This window comes from Suillus plorans (assembly GCF_016647745.1).
Source record: "Suillus plorans strain S12 chromosome Unknown HD556scaffold_6, whole genome shotgun sequence".
NCBI lineage: Eukaryota > Fungi > Basidiomycota > Agaricomycetes > Boletales > Suillaceae > Suillus > Suillus plorans.
Window position 1 is genome coordinate 749,021 of NW_024537390.1, and position 16,289 is coordinate 765,309.

The 16,289-nt window shown below is 48.6% G+C and overlaps 5 protein-coding genes across 5 annotated transcripts; 4 read left to right on the plus strand and 1 right to left on the minus strand.

Annotated features, from left to right (window-relative positions):
* Positions 1–3,662: 3,662 nt before the first annotated feature.
* Positions 3,663–5,834, plus strand: HD556DRAFT_1533647 (uncharacterized protein; the record flags this gene model as incomplete). Its single annotated transcript, XM_041309548.1, has 3 exons — positions 3,663–4,592; positions 4,646–5,725; positions 5,764–5,834. Exons 1-3 carry the CDS (start codon positions 3,866–3,868, stop codon positions 5,832–5,834), a joined length of 1,878 nt encoding a protein of 625 aa, XP_041165399.1. The 5' UTR covers positions 3,663–3,865.
* A 118-nt stretch (positions 5,835–5,952) lies between these two features.
* On the minus strand, positions 5,953–8,627 carry HD556DRAFT_1429781 (glycosyltransferase family 2 protein; the record flags this gene model as incomplete). The annotated part of the gene is made up of 7 exons (XM_041304849.1): positions 5,953–6,060; positions 6,088–6,161; positions 6,334–6,630; positions 6,735–7,620; positions 7,706–8,084; positions 8,227–8,318; positions 8,415–8,627. 7 exons carry the CDS (start codon positions 8,625–8,627, stop codon positions 5,953–5,955), a joined length of 2,049 nt encoding a protein of 682 aa, XP_041165400.1.
* Positions 8,628–8,837: 210 nt separating this feature from the next.
* On the plus strand, positions 8,838–11,598 carry HD556DRAFT_1533648 (uncharacterized protein; the record flags this gene model as incomplete). The annotated part of the gene is made up of 6 exons (XM_041309549.1): positions 8,838–9,545; positions 9,645–9,974; positions 10,088–10,155; positions 10,534–10,617; positions 10,666–10,915; positions 10,955–11,598. The coding sequence occupies 6 exons, from the start codon at positions 8,838–8,840 to the stop codon at positions 11,108–11,110; spliced, it is 1,596 nt and encodes a 531-aa protein (XP_041165401.1). The 3' UTR covers positions 11,111–11,598.
* Positions 11,599–11,973: 375 nt separating this feature from the next.
* On the plus strand, positions 11,974–14,330 carry HD556DRAFT_1228654 (PAS domain-containing protein; the record flags this gene model as incomplete). The annotated part of the gene is made up of 2 exons (XM_041297240.1): positions 11,974–12,092; positions 12,143–14,330. The coding sequence occupies 2 exons, from the start codon at positions 11,974–11,976 to the stop codon at positions 14,328–14,330; spliced, it is 2,307 nt and encodes a 768-aa protein (XP_041165402.1).
* Positions 14,331–15,254: 924 nt separating this feature from the next.
* On the plus strand, positions 15,255–16,209 carry HD556DRAFT_1304369 (uncharacterized protein; the record flags this gene model as incomplete). The annotated part of the gene is made up of 8 exons (XM_041299675.1): positions 15,255–15,264; positions 15,314–15,342; positions 15,431–15,533; positions 15,584–15,603; positions 15,628–15,727; positions 15,764–15,846; positions 15,901–15,990; positions 16,066–16,209. 8 exons carry the CDS (start codon positions 15,255–15,257, stop codon positions 16,207–16,209), a joined length of 579 nt encoding a protein of 192 aa, XP_041165403.1.
* Between the last annotated feature and the right edge of the window lie 80 nt (positions 16,210–16,289).

Below are 16,289 nucleotides of genomic sequence, written 5' to 3' on the forward strand. Positions count from 1 at the left end.
TGCAAGGTAGTACTGCATTAGTTTATACTTATGTTGCATCATATTGTAGCATCTGAATCTGCAAAAATTCTCAGCCATGGTTCAAGTGCAGGAAATGCAACTCATTCAACTGCAGCCACAATCTTGGACCGTAGATCTGGCTTTTCTAGCATTGCATCACAGTACCATCTAAACTAGCCTCATCCTCAGAATTCGTCACTATTGAGTGCTTCAGAAGTCAACTGAAAGGTTTCTGCTCTGAAAGCAAGAGCAAAAAATTCACAGGTTGATGTAGATTTTTCATTGTGGGTTTATCCAGCTCAGAGTAAACAAGTTACTGCAAAGAGAGTAAGCAGTATCATTTCACTCAGTACTACCAGTTGACGACTCATATATATTACACTAGGCAAAGATTCCTCCTTCACACTGTACCTTTCCAGCCAATGAATCAGCACCAGATACTCTTCAGCAGTTGCTATTGAAGTCAAAGGGTATGTATTGCACCATACCAGTGCAGAGTACAGATCCAATCCCCTCAGAAATTCTTGATTCAATGTTCAAATTGTACATCTTCATGTTATCTATGTTGGGCCCCACTGCTGGCCATGGCATTTGCATTTTCTTAATAGCAAGGCTACCACATTCTGTACTGCCAAAGGATCTGGGCTGGGGGGCACTGCTGTTATTGAGGACTAGGTCATGGATAGTTCAATCAAGGATCTTTTCGTGAGACTAGACTCAAGCATAAGCATGTACTATCTGACAAAGATGGCTCTGCAAAGGTGCCAAGAATAACCCTACACATCTATGTCTATGAAATTGAATGGATAAGTAACTGTTTTATTACCTTTGCCATTCTCGAGCTACACCATTACTAATTGTCATTGCAGGATAACGAAGAGGCTGATAATACACCTGATATTGTGGAGATTTGTCACAACTCAAAGGGCAAGTCAAGAGCATGGTGTAGGAATACAACACAGAATGGGGCTATACAAAGATTGCTCCAAACTGATATCTTTATGTTGTGGTCTTGCACTGCCTAGTCTGCTATACTTGGTGAGACAAGTGCGTTTGACCCAGGGGTCTGTGATCTGGAAATAGTTTTGGGGGTCAGTGAGTGATGTGGGGTCAATAGTCCGAGTGTGGGAAACAATGTCCGAAGGTATAATTATGATGTCTGATGCAAAAGTGTTGGGTCCCATGTTTTCGGCGGGTTATCAGGTTCAAGTTCAGGTTTGGTGTATCAGAAACCAATGTAGAGACTGACATCTCTGTGGCCTCATAGAGGTCTAATTTCCAATGCATGTATTAATGCTAATCATTACCCGAATCATTCCCTATCCTATCCGACTCAATACGCACTGAACCCGAAAACATCGGACATCGGACTTCGGACTACGGACATCGGACTTCGGACATCGGACTTCGGACTTCGGACATCGGACTTCGGACATCGGACTATTGGACTTCGTGTGTACTCGTCCTACCTATGTCCTGTCTCATTGTGCTAGCCCCACTAGGTGCGCAGTTACCTGTTTTCCCATCGCTAACATTGTAGACCACATTATTACATGTCTGCAGCACCTCATGTCTTATTACATAGGACATCGGACCTGAAAATATTGCGCTACTACTTTCACCTATATGGTTCCGGACTTCTACGTATCTACATAAATATTGGACTCCCCATAGCATTACCATCATCCAAGTAGAGGAGAGCCATTCTCCAACGCTTAGGGGTCAAACCCGATATTTTGTAGTTCTTAGTTGACATTGTGAATATCATTGTTCCTTCACTGCCCGTATCAGTCATTGTTATTATTGTGCACACCGCTCGCTTTCCTGACACTCGCTATAGCATTGCTATTAGTTTCCGATACCCCAAACCCGAACCCGATAACCCGATAACCCGAAAACATCGGACCCGACGCTTTTTGCATCGGACATCGTAATTATACCTTCAGACATTGTTTCCCACACTCAGACTATTGACCCCACATCACTCACTGACCCCCAAAACTATTCCCAGACCGCAGACCCCTGGGTCAAACGCACTTGTCTCACCAAGTATAGCAGACTAGGCAGTGCAAGACCACAACATAAATATATCAGTTTGGAGCCATCTTTGTATAGCCCCACTCTGTGTTGTATTCCTACACTGATAGCGAGCATTGGGAAAGTGAATGGCCTGTGCAATAATAATGATGATGGATACGCGCGGTGAAGGAACAATGATATTCGCAATGTCAATTAAGGTCCGGTCCTACAGGAAAATTTTTCACAGGGGGTCAACCACTAGGAGAGGGGGGGCACACTATGCAACAGGGGATTATCTTATGGTCCTGGGCTCCTGATACATTGTTCCTACTGTTGAATATATGCTGGGGATCATTTTTCCAAGTCTATCCATCTAGAAATAATCAAATGGGACTATATTTTGTGTTTTCCTATATATATGCTATATCTATTGATGTAGGACACTTCAGGGGGTCTAATAAAGATGGGAATGTCTTCATATATACTCTCAAACATGTTCTGAATATCATATAACACTTCCTCATCAAAGGGGCAAAAATGCGAAAGTGTTTTGCACCCTATCCTATATTGAATTGCTCCTGGAGGAGGAGCAGTCACACAAACAAACAAAAAAAATGGTCTATTATATTATATTATACACATTTATACCAAACTACTACTTAGATACAAGGGAAGACCTATTGTGGTGTAGTGGTGAAGCTGCAGTGAGGTGGGGAGGGTGTGGTAATAATTGATATTGTGGAGATTTCCAAAAATGAGCAATGTTTTAGTGTTGTGGGGTAATTCCTATGGTAGGTGGCTAAAGTGCGAAAATGTGGGGTGTGGATATAATGTGGGAAGGCTGAGAAGTCTATTTTTAAGTCTATGGTGAAATAGGTATGGGTTCTCCAGCAGAGTATGCATACAAAGAAGCCTTGGGGATAGCTGACAAGTATACATACCTACCTTTCTACAATAGCCATTGTTGTATTAATACCCCTGCCAGGGTGTGGTGTGTGGATGCCTGAATAATCAACGACCATTATCAAACTTTTCTTTTCTTGCGGCATATCAATTTCCAGAGGATTGTGAGGAGGAAATCCAAAATCCACTTCCACAAAGACATCTTCGCAGCCTATGTCAGTTGGCTCTCTTGGTACTCCCAGGAATTTTGATGCAAATATTTCACATCTAGGTTCATATACTTGTTCGCTCCTATCTGGAGTTTCTGCAGTTGGAGGTTCCATGCATGATCCACTGTCGTCTGTGTTTTCCCATTCCCAATTCTGATTGGGGCAAGGTTGCCCCCCATGACTGGAGGTGAATCTCTATGCCTAACTTGGCCAACATCATTTTTTCAAAGAAATCACCATTCCATTGGCTTATCTAGTGGAAATGGAGTTGGCTGTGTTGAGTCCAGCAGCACCGAGTGCAAAATATTGGCTCTGCTAGACAGTCATGGCACTTGTAAGTTCAATCCCCATCGCACGTGCAGCATGCCCAACCTGGAGGTGGTGCCTCGCATTCCAAGAGCATCTCCAGATAATCCTGTGTCCTGAATTTCCACTGCCAGACCATAAATTACGTAAGCTATAACTAGGTACACGCTAACTACAGCTCCGCTCACGGCTAGAGCCTGACATAAGCCGGAACTTGCGGCAATACTTATACTAGAGCCTGGCAGCCTGCACCTGACCAATCAAAACGTGTGAATTTGATTTGTGACCTCCTAGGTAAAGACGATCCGGACACCACCCGAGTTCTTCCGGTCAAACCCCGCACTTGGTGTTCTCGCATCCTCCATCAATACTTGTATCAAGTACAACAATAATAGTCTCTGCTCATCGGGCACGACGCTCTGCTCGACATGAGTGCACCAGGTCCAACGATGAAGACCTTTCAAAAGCGTTTTTATACTGTCATTCCCCGCTCCATATCTGCATCTTCACCTTCCACATCCCCAATTTCCCGTCGACGATCTGGTTCAACGCCTTCTGCTCGTTCTCTTTACAATGCGCCTACCAATTCCTCTAGTCCACTTGCTTTTTTTGACTCACCGCCTCCACCTCAGCCACAGCCTAGCAAACCCCACGTTCTCTCAACATCCCGCCTTCCTGTCAAGGCAGAGGGCGAGGGTTCTGCCCATCAATCACATGGACAGCCCCCATTTTCCTTGGCTCTAACATCACCTCAGGCAAACCCAAATTCCCCTCCCCACACTCCTCCTTCACACCAATCTTCCTCTTTCTTTCCTTACTCACCGTTCACGCCGATACCCTTTTACAATATCGCCGTCGCAGACTCCGTCACCGACTCTCATCCACGAGAAAGGAAACAAAAGGTTCGCTACCATCTGGATGTTGGCGCTTATGGCATACCGAAGAAGACCAAAGCCCAAGTCTCAGGGAGAGGTATAGTCATAGGCGGCGGCAATGGCAATAGCAATAGCAATAGTTGGCGAAAGATTGACCCCCACCCTCAGAAAGAGGATCTCAGTTTCGCCGTCCAAGTTGGTGAGGATGCCTATTTTATACAGGAGAATGCTATGGGCGTTGCAGATGGTGTTGGCGGTTGGTCAAGAGCCAAGACACCTGGTATGTTTGAAGACTTTCATCAGATTCTTCGTATTCTTATCCATATGTCTCAGACGTTGGTTCATCAAAGCATATCTCCACAGATCCATCACCTAGTGCATTATTTGCCCGCCGACTAATGCACCACTGTTCGGCAGAGGCCCTCCAAGCCGAGACCTTATCATTCCGTCGCCGAGATGCATCCCCTCCTCGGTCCAAATCACCCCAGCGGCATCCGGCATCCACGGCCCACAATGCTGCATGGCCCTGGAAGGCCAAAATAGACGAACTTCATGAAGAGCTCGAAGACTCTTTAGAGGATCTTGAAGACGGACTGGATGTCCTAATGATCCTCGAACGTGCATATGAGACCACTCTCAAGGCCCATGTTATTCCAGAGCCTCCCTGTCCACCTACGAAGGCAGCCTTATCTCCAGGACTCGCATCCATACCTGAGGAAGCACCTCTCACCAACTCTGCAGATTCCCCACAGTCTACCCCACACGCACCAGAACTTTCCCTTCCAAAGATGATCCCCCTCATGACAGGCTCTTCAACAGCGCTCGTCGCAGTCCTCCAACACTCTTCCAGCACGTCTCCCCCAGCTACCTCCCCACCCCGTCCATTCATCTTCCAGAATCCTCCAGATACAGCATCTCGCAAAGAAACTCATGACGCAGTACTCAAGATCGCCCATCTCGGAGACTGCATGGGTATGCTGGTGCGCGACGAGAACATCGCTTGGCGCAGCAAAGAGATGTGGACAGCCTTTAACACACCTGTGCAGCTCGGTCCCGCATCCTCTGCACGCCCTCTAGACGCCCAGATCCTCAGCCTCCCAGTCCAATCAGACGATATCCTCATTCTCGCTTCCGACGGGCTCTCTGATAACTTGTGGGATTATGAGGTACTGGACGAAGTAGTACGGTTCAAGCGGTCTTTCCTAAAGAGTAACGGGGAGGGTGGTGATGGTCTTTTGGGCCGTCGAACGCTAGCAGGCATGCTGAGCGAAGCGCTTTGTTCACGTGCGCGTCGCGTGAGCGAGAGAAGAGGGCGTGGAATCGAGGACGGCGTGTTTGATATGGAGGATGAGGTGCCGTTTGCATGTCGTGCAAGGGAATCAGGGAAACCATTCAGAGGCGGCAAGATAGATGGTGCGTTTATTGACTTCATAACTTGCACTGTTCTCAAGAGTCTGCAGATATTTCAGTATTGGTGGCTGTCATATCGCCCGCTACTGACGTCGTACGGAGCTCCTTGTAAGCACCAGTATCTATTAGGATCACTCGACAAATTGTTGTTTGTTTTTTTGTGGTCTTCAACACCCATCGCTCTATCACATTTGCATATGTATTACAATTTACCTTGGCAGTGCTCTCATTCATATTTTGTATAGATAAAATCTACGCTGCGCCGAGATGTATAGCAGCATATTTTGTACGGTGTATCTAACCGGAGTTGGAAAGTAATTTGAGCCACCTTCGATGTTCTCTCATTCTGCTATATAGAACTACACCAGGTGTTCAGTCCCTCGCTCCCCCTGCACCCAACTGTTGAGCTGATTCAGGGCCGAGTTCCCGGGTCGTGAATCTATCTTGTGGGAGGTCCTTCGTACTGCGTTTCCATCATGATTGATGCTTAATCGTCGCTGCGGTCGCTTGAAACTTTTAGGCGCCTGTCATGACCGCCTTTCCTCACTTCCTCAAGCTCGTTCACTACACCTTTCATAGTGCATAGAACTGGATTTTCTCTACTTGCTCACCTGATAGAGTCAGATTTGGGTAGAGCTTCATGAGTCCCCCGTCGCCTTTGGACCACATGTAAAAACGCCAGTATGATCTTTGACCATTTTTCCACCAAGGGTGAGTTGCGATGACACGAGGAGCAGGATAAAATCCTTCGCCCCCATGAGCAACAGAGAAGTCGCGCTTCTTCCGACAGAAATCGATGTCTTCTCCTCCACCTCTTTTCGGGACCTGCAAGTCAAATTCCACACCGTCCTGAACACGGCGGGCAATGAGATTGGCTGTGACACCCCATGGCATGTCACTCTCGTTCTCTGGCATTTTCGCAGCGATGTCCCACTCCCAGAAGTAAGTCACGCCAGCAAGATGAACGGCATTGGTGAAGACAGTGCTGGCAACCGGGAAATAGCAATGAAACCATCAGCCTGTGGATTCGCACGAATGGCTTTCTCAGCTTCTATCAGGATGTCATCTTGAGGTGTGACATCGTCATCAAGGAATAGAATCCAATCCGCGGCAGATTCCTTCATGCCTCTGTTTCGTGACGCCGAGGCGCCAAGGTTACTTTCATTGATGCGGATGCGGATGTCTGGGCGATGGGCATATTTTGCTTCTAGCTCGGTGATTTTAGGGCAGTGTGGGTTGTCGATGATGATGAACATAGTTTCACAAGTTGGAGACTCCTTGAGGGCAAGGATGGCATCGAGGAAAGGGAGCAGAACCAGGTAGCTTGGAATGATGATGTCCAAGGTCATTTTGCGAGTAGCGGCCGGGAAAGATGTCGCCAACGATGTTTCCAGTGCTGAAGCTGCCTCAGTCAACGGACCGAACGTCCATCCATCTGCATGTTGTTGAATATATCGTGCAGGTAGGCTTCCGCCAATGCCGTTGCAAAGTCTTGATGGTATCATTATGGAGCAGCCCCATTTGCGGTACAGCTGGAAGAGGAATGGGTCCGCATCTTGATTAATAAAAACATTGGGTATGACTTGGCCGCCAAAGGCATTCATATGAGTGCGGTGGATAACGGTTACGGGGAATGTGGGCATTCCGGGGAAAGTCACATCTGTGAAGGCGACGCATCCCATACCTTGAGGGACATGTTCGTGTTGTGCAATCAGCGTGAACTGTTCATGGATGATGTCTCTCATCCAGCCTTCATCGAGGAGAACGACATCATCACCCATTAGAACGAAATAATCCGCCTTTTCCTTCCAAGCCCGACGTGCACACTGGCGCCAAATGGCGCAGACATGACCGCGGGGTACATTGCAGATCTCGGTAGAAACATCCGTGATTCCCTCCTCTGATAAGAGTAATTCGATGTTTAACATTTCGCTGTTTCCCGCACGACGCGAGAGAAATTTGTCGTGGGCGTCAATTCGTCACCTGAAAGTGGACGAGTCCAAGTTCGCGGGTGTAACGCCAAGTAGTGTGTGCAAGGAATTTTGCAAAGGTTCGAAGGTTTTCGAGGCTCTTCTCGGGTCCCTCGAGACCACGGGATGTGATGGGAAGTATGATAGCGAATGTAATGGTGGGCCGATTCAAATATACGACCTTGCTCGTTTTGAAAGTGCTCAGAAGCTCTGTTCGGGCAGTCTTATCGGTGCCATTAAGCATCTTCTCCATTTCCCCTCTGATCCGGTTCGCGGTCTTCATCATACCGGCCTCGAGGGATATCTTTGGAGTCCAGCTCAATATTTTCGTGATGAACTCATTGTTTGAATTGCGTGAATGGACGCCGACAGGACGAGAATCATCCATGTATCTGAAACGGACATCTCCTACGTCCATGCCTGCAGATTGCACGGCAATTTTCGTGAGATCGTCGATGGTCACCGAACAGTCAGATCCAATGTTGATTGGTTCGCTGCAGTCGGATTCAAGGAGAAAGAGAATCGCTTCGACACAATTGTCGATGTAGAGGAAGCTTCGCATCTCCCCAGATCTCGATTTCATGCTGTGTAGTAGGATCCATGAATGCAGCGAGCGCCTTTCTGAGCTGTGCAGCAGGCACTTTTTCATGCCCGCCAACCCACGCGTTATATGGGCCAAAAATATTATGAAATCAAGCAATGTGTATCTGCATTTTCTCGACAAACTGCATCAGAAGCAACTCGGAGTTCAGCTTTTCGAGACCGTAGAGGCCTTGTGGGTTTGGGGCCCCAGAAGACCATACTTCATGCTCGCGGAGGGATATGGGGTTCGTTCCGTGGTGCTGCAATGATGTCGGATAAAAACAGGCAGATGATGCATATAAGAATCGTTGGACACTGCGGTGTACAGCGGCATGTATGAGGTTGAATGTCATTGTAAATCACGAAATCATTTGCTTCGTGGATTGCACCCATGTCACCCATCGTCGCGGCAAAATGCATGATTGTGTCCATGCTTCGAACAGCGCTTTCACAAAATGACAGATCGCAGAGGTTTCCAACGAGAACCTCGTTTGAGATGCGCTCATTGAGGTAAGAGGTCCGCTTGATGTCTGCGATACGAACATAGTGGCCCCTCTCAAATAATGCCTTTGCGACATATGACCCCTAGTGGACATCAAATTTACGAAAGTGTGCATCATCCCCGCCGCGGAATCGATGCATTCCTTGCACTTCATGCAGGGGAGTACGAGCATCTGTCCAAAACTGCAGAGCAATACCAGATGATTTTGAGGAAGACCAGTGAAATGCGAATCGGATTCCTCGTGGAGCAGAGTGCTGAGCGGCACTTCGCGAGCGCTCTAGGCTTAGGGATCTATTTGGTCCTCGCCATCGACACCTCATATGCGATGGCAGCAGCTGTCACGATTCGCAGCGCCATCGAGAAGACCACGGGGCGTATGACAATTTATATCGTAGACTGTGATATTTGTGCTGAAGACAAAGAAAAGATCAAATCGTCGCTTCCCAAACGACACGATGTCACCCTAGTATTCCTGGATCTTCCAACTGGGAGTCTAGCTGCAGAACTGGGCGTAGCGTGGGCGAAAGTTGATATGATGAAGATCCTGCCAGTAGAGCAGGCTTTATACCTGGACGCAGACATGCTGGTGCGCAGGAGTCTGGAAGAGTTGTGGAACACCACCTTGGAGGGCTCCTCGATTGGTGCAGCGATGGATGTTGGATTCCCAATGGGCCATGAGGGCGTCTCACGAAGGCGGTACTTCAACGCAGGCATGCTCCTGATTGACCTGGCAGATGCAAGAACGCATCTGTCTGAGCTTGCAGCTCGGGTGCGTGAGATGAAAGACGCTCGCTATCGCGACCAAGACGTGCTGAATGTGCACTTTGCTGGCGATTGAACCGAAGTGAACCTGAGCTGGGATGCACAGGGACTCGGAACCTACGCAGAGATTAGCTCAGCTGATAGAGATATCCCAGCATTGGGAGACATGAAGGGTCCTGGAGTGTTGCATTTCACAGGACCAGTTTATCCCAGTCTTGTGGTGGTGCTCAATCCATTCGTGCAGCCTTACACATCCAAACCTTGGGGTTATGCTGGCGCACCAGGACACCCATTCAAAGACGAATGGCGGGTCTCATTGAACGAGACGGCATGGGCAGGGTGGCAGGGTGGCAGGGATCGACACAATACCATGAGATGTTGTGAAGGAGAGAAACAGAAAGCGATTCAAGATTCAATTAAGAAGTTCGAGACTCGAGTACGTTCTAGTATTGAAGGCAGCACTCCATCAACCTCTCTTGATCACCATGAAATACTGAATTTGTTTACCTTTTCATTTATCATTTGTAACATTATGTAGTCGTGTCGCAGTCGGTCGCAGTTATGACAAAAGATGATCTCGAGGTCTTAGCAGTGGTTCGGAATTTCTTGTCCAAATCGTACGTACAATATTGGCAGGCCCAGGGCACACTGACCGTCTGACATACTCTCGGGACCTCCATACTGTTTATGATCTAAGCTTCACAGCGAGCCCAACACTGTTGAGACGGCAATACGACGGTCCGCCGAGGTCTCCGGCGCTCGCCGAGTCAAATTTGTCATCTCTTGGTTATCCGATTTCCCACTGCAACTTCAGATAAAAAGGGCTTCATCACTTCCATGTAACATTGCACCCTACTTCCATGCAACATATGTGTGTCGCTTTTCCGCTTGTCGGATGACACTTAGACGCTGGGGGCCGTTTACCTCAAATGAGTGTTGGATTGCAATTGGTTGGGATGGATGTAATCTCATTGTCTTGGATGTGACTCTGCAAGACCATCGGTCGCCCCGCCCTCTGCTGCTACCGCTACTGTAAGAACAAACCTTACCCAAATCGCGGCACAATCCATGGTATCAAGGTCCGTTCACAACACCTCGTCACTGACTGTCTTCACTCGTCCCCATAGGTCAGAATTTTCGACCTCGGCCGGAAGCGTGCCTCTGGATGTGTTCCCTTTCTTCTCTCGTCTCGTCTTCGATGAGTATGAGGAGCTGAGTTCCGAGGCGGCTGAAGTAGCTCGCATCTGCGCCAACAAGTCCGTGACCAAGACATCAGGCAAGGACTCATTCTACATGCGTGTCCGAGTCTACCCATTTCACATCATCTTCATCGACAAGATGTTGAGTTACGCGGATGCTAATAGGTTCACGACTCGGGTGTGAATTTGTGCTATATGTTTTACGTGTTCCAATCAGGCTTCATGCTGGTATACGCGGTGCTGGGGGAAGCTTTACGACACTGTCGCGCGGGTAAACATCGGGGAGATCATCCTCCCTATCTGTTACAAGGAACTGAATGCTGCGGTCACACAGGAAGCTCTCCGCCGTGCACGGTACAAGTTCCCAAGCTAGCGAAAGATTATTGTGTCGAAGAAGTGAGGCTTTACAAATGTGGGGCGTGTGATGACTACTTGAACCTTCAGGAGGAGATAAGATTTTTGAAGTGCGTATCATTGTATGCGGTTATCTGGGATATCTTAAATTGATGCATATGACGTTCAGGGATGGAGCTCATTTGAGTCAGCTGGGCCCGTCGAAGCAGGATTTGTGTGCACGACTCGAAGCTTAGATATGTGGTGATATCATTCACTCACACACCAAGGACATGGCGCGGTTAATTGACAAAGTACTTGACTTTCAGACTGCCCTTTTATTCACTACATCATCCAATGTGGGTGATGGTTAGGGGAACGAGGGCAAATATCAAAAACCTATATGCATATGCGAGGATTCGTTATGTGACACAAACTGGAGGGTGTTTGTTGTTGTACTGCATTGTAGGAACAGGTACTATCGTGCGATTTGTAATATGAAATGAGTGGAGTTACATAAACGTGGATTACACGGAGTGTTAGTGAGGTAAACTTAATGTTTGCAGTAGGTAAAAAGCAGACCGTTAATCACGCGACGGCGGCCAGCCGGTTGTATAACGTTAGGCTAACGTGAAGTATTACAAGCACACTGCTCCAAAGGTGGATACTTCGTTAACGCTTCTTCTAAGTACCAACCCCCAAAATCTACTTTTAAGTTCTGCTCCTCTTGGATGATCTTGTTCAAGACCGCCCACCATGCCCTTTGAGCGATATTTAACACATAACGAGCCGCAGCGGAGTGGGCAGTACTCTAATCACTACGGCGATTACAACGATAGTCGTTACAATGTCGATGACGGTAATGCTCACTCTAATGGGCTTCAGTTTCAGATACCTCAGTTCATGTACAATGGACCTCCAATATTAGCCCCAGGTGGTGGTGCGGAGGTTCTACCAGCTGGTCTTCTTGACAGCCCAGGTTCGTTTGCTTCATCCTGGTTTACAAACAATGGCTTTGCGCCGTGAGTACAAAATAATACCTGTGATATTCTCTAATACTCTTTTCGTATAGTTTTCATTCTTCGCAGTCGAGACACCAAGCGAGCGTGGAGGCAGCATCTGGTGCTAGCAATGCGCAATCGAGCAATTGCTATGATGCCTATTCGAACGTACCTCATTCTATACAGTATCCCCAGGCCGACTATTCTCACTCACCCCCATCTCCTCCAACACAAGCTACCTCGAATCCCTCCTTCACAGCCGCAGATATCCTCAAACTCAATACTGCAACTATATTATCTACACCATCTCCCATAGGCCTTCCTGTTTACTCCTCTTCTGGTTTCGATCTTCTCCCCCTCCTTTCCCGCGTAGTCACCCGTCCCCACCCAGTCATCGTCCTCGGCCCCGTCGACAGTTCTTGCTCCTTTACTGTCGTCGATGTTCGTCGCCATGACTGTCCCATCATCTACGCCTCCCCCAGCTTCTATCGCCTGACAGGCTACGCTGAACATGAGGTTCTCGGTCGCAATTGTCGCTTCTTGCAGTCTCCAGATGGAAACGTACAAAAGGGTGAGGAGCGTCACTTTGTCCGACCAGATGCTGTAGCGCATTTGAAAAAATCTCTCTCCGCGGACAAGGAGTGCCAAACCCGTATCACTAACTACCGCAAAGGCGGACAGGCCTTCATCAATCTCGTCACCGTGATCCCCCTCAGGGGCGGCATATCAAACCGTCCAGAAGAAGCGGACAAGGTTGTCTATCACGTTGGCTTCCAGGTCGATCTCACAGAACAACCCAATGCGATTTTGCAGAAACTGCGCGATGGGAGTTACATCGTCAATTACACTATGGGCGCAGGCGCACCGGTGCCATCCTCCCTCGGGCCCCCGTCGAGAGGTCGACTTATATTACCGTCCAACAGCGTGCTAAGCAAAGACTTGCGTAGTCTGATCACAGACGCCAAATTCACCTCTTCAGTCCCCCTCTCCACGAGCGTCAATATCCCTCCATCTTCAGCCACTCCTGATAAGCCTGACACCCATGACGGCAACCAGCTCCTGCATATGCTCCTTCTCGAAAAATCCCCTGACTTTATCATCGTTCTCAGCCTCAAAGGCGCCTTTCTCTACGTCGCCCCGAGCGTGCGCCTCGTCCTGGGATACGAACCCGAGGAACTCGTCGGAAAGAGTATATCTGACTACTGCCACCCTGCAGACCTCGTCCCACTCATGCGCGAGCTCAAAGAGTCCTCTATCACGCCCAACACTCCATCAGCCGAATCCACCTCCCCCATACCATCTAGCTCACCAAATCCAGCTAACCAACCCAAAACAGTCGACCTCCTCTTCCGCGCCCGTGCCAAATCCTCTGAATACACTTGGATTGAATGTCGGGGTCGCCTCCACGTTGAACCTGGCAAAGGTCGCAAAGCCATCATCCTCTCCGGCCGTAGCAAATGGATGCCCTCGCTCAGCTGGCGCTCAATCGCCCATGCTGGCGGGCTTGGCAAACAGGAGGTATGGGGCATGGTGAGCGCAAACGGGACTGTACTTGTCACCAGCGCCAGTGTGCGCGATATGCTTGGATGGAGTGTTGGTGAGGTTATCGGCATGTCTTTGGGTGCGATGGTCATTGGTGGGGATCGAGGCCATGTGGAGGCGGCGATTCAGCGCGCCAATGGAGATGAGGCGCAGGTACGTGGACATGCGGAGGGCGAGTCGTCTGCAATGGTATGCATGATGCTGCGTAAAGATCGTACCACAATGCACGTGCGGCTCGTAATCTACCGTCCACCCTCCCCAACCTTAAGCTCGACGCCCTCCCAAACACCCTCCACATCGCTCGCTCAACCGCTCGTCATACAAATCACGGTGCTCAGCAACTCGAGTAGCTCCGATACGCTGATTCACGCCGAGGCTGATGATGTATTTGATGAGCTAGATACCACGCGGGGGAGTAGTTGGCAGTATGAGCTGCAGCAGTTGCGGTTTGCGAATCAGAGGTTGTGTGAGGAAGTTGATGCGTTGGAGGTGCGTGGGCCGGAATACCACCAGGAACAGCAACACCAACGACACCAAGAACAACACCAACATTCGACGTTGGTCCACCCACATGATAGTGCCGACTGGTCGACGCTCATGGGTAGCCACGCGAGCTCTGCATTGTCGTCGTCATTGGCGCACATGAATCCTGCAATCCGCTTACCCACTTCGACATCCCTCAAGCGTACATGGCACTCTGAGGACGGGCCTAGGTGATACTGATTTTGTTAGTTTTCTCTCTTGATTCCCACACGGATACTGTCAATACCCCCTGCTTGGCTCTCTTCTAATCCTGTTTCTCGCATCGCACACGCTATCGCCACACCCCAACATCGCTATACACGCATGCAACATGTAAACATCTGTATATTGTTCGACAAACTCCGCGTTGACGCTGTCCTTGTATATGAGTACTTTCTTCATGGTCCTATTCTTCTCTTTGCATTTCGATTTGGCTATGGTACCGTGTACATTGCACTAATATACAGTGTCATAAGGTCTGGACTCTGGTCCCGAGAACGAGCTAGTCAGTTACAGTCAGAATCGAGTGGAATTAAGTCCTTCCCATATGGTGTACATCGATTCCTCTAATGTGCTTAACTCCAGGAGCACGATCTGCAGTACTTTCTGCTGTATGGGAATGGATTCATACATCCGTTCCATACTAACGCTTCCAAAGATACCAGCCCCAAACCACCCCCGAATACCTGGTATACTGTCACACACCGATCAGTGCACGGCCCCGACAAACGCGCACGCTACTCACCAATCTCGGCAACAGCAGCCCATGTACCCAACACATCGGAGCCTGAAAATCACTAGCTTGGAAATCCTGATCGATGCTCTGCTAGGCTCTTCCCCGCCATGGTCGTGTACATTACATGTAAGTCCAAATGAGGGGAATGGTGCTATGCAAGATTCCCCCGCCCTCGTCGGTGAATTCGATGGGGATATCTTCCTTGCCTCTCGACGACGACACGGAGGTATTTTGCTCAGTTCGAAATGGATGTGCGAGATGTGCGGCCTACGACGTATACGACTGTTCTAGTAGTATGTTTATTGTTCACCCGGATGCTTGTGCGAAAAAAAAACTTATAAAAAGATTTCAGGATCCTTGCCAGTGCGTTCACTGAGGACTGCATGATCTTGTGTAAGTAGTCAAGACTGTCACATCCTTTATTAATCATTATCGTGGACAGTATTTATGCTGATTGCTTACATGCTGCCAGTCAGTTCAACACATAACTATGGCATTGGCATGTATTACCAACTTGGAGAATACTTAATTATGGCAATATCAATGATGAATCTTTCAGAATGATTTACCAGCGGTTGCAGACCTCGTGGTCACTCTTTCGCTCACGGCACGTTCTTTTCGCTTCTCCATAACCAAACAAGTCGACAGGTTGAACGTTGAAGGTCGGGCTCTTGTTCGCGCCTGACTGGTATCAAGCTTTACTTTACATCAGGCTTTCTTCCACATACTGAGGTAAGTTCCGCAAAAGATCGGTAGTCGGTTATCGGTTACCGACGGTCATGGCGTGGTGGCTTTGGCGACTTGAACCCGAACAGGGGCGGATCTGGCCCCGAGATCCGGTTGGAACAGTTTGACGGTCCTTGTTCAAGTTGAACTACCTGGTTCAGGACAGATTGTTGCAACAATAACAATATACTGGAACAAGAAGGTGCTGTGTTGACCGGCAAAGTGGACTACATGTTTGATGCATCCGAGGTGCGCAATACGATCAGTTTTGAGATGTTCCTGCTTAACATATAAGCGGCATAGACCTGGTGGTTGGCACGGCATAGAACGTCAACCCAGTGCATTGTCCTTTATGATGACTGTGTTAGTGATGTCAGATGCAAACGAATCAAGGTAAGTATGTCGAGAACCCCTTAGCTGGCGGACGTCGTCACGCAATCTATTCCTGCATTTCTCTCATTCAATTAGTTGGCAGATCCGTCTATTGAGTACCTTCAAGTGCTCGTCAAAAGTTCTGCAAATGTCAACGCGGGTTTGATATCAGCGGCCCGTCATCTGTGGAACCCCTATTCGGGCCCGCTGCGTCTTCAAAGCTACAAGCAGTACTATTAGTGTTGCTTTTAATCTCGATGCGGACGAAGAGAGGCCTGGACCGGACGCATGTGAACAGTCACACCAGTTCTGCCTTGTCG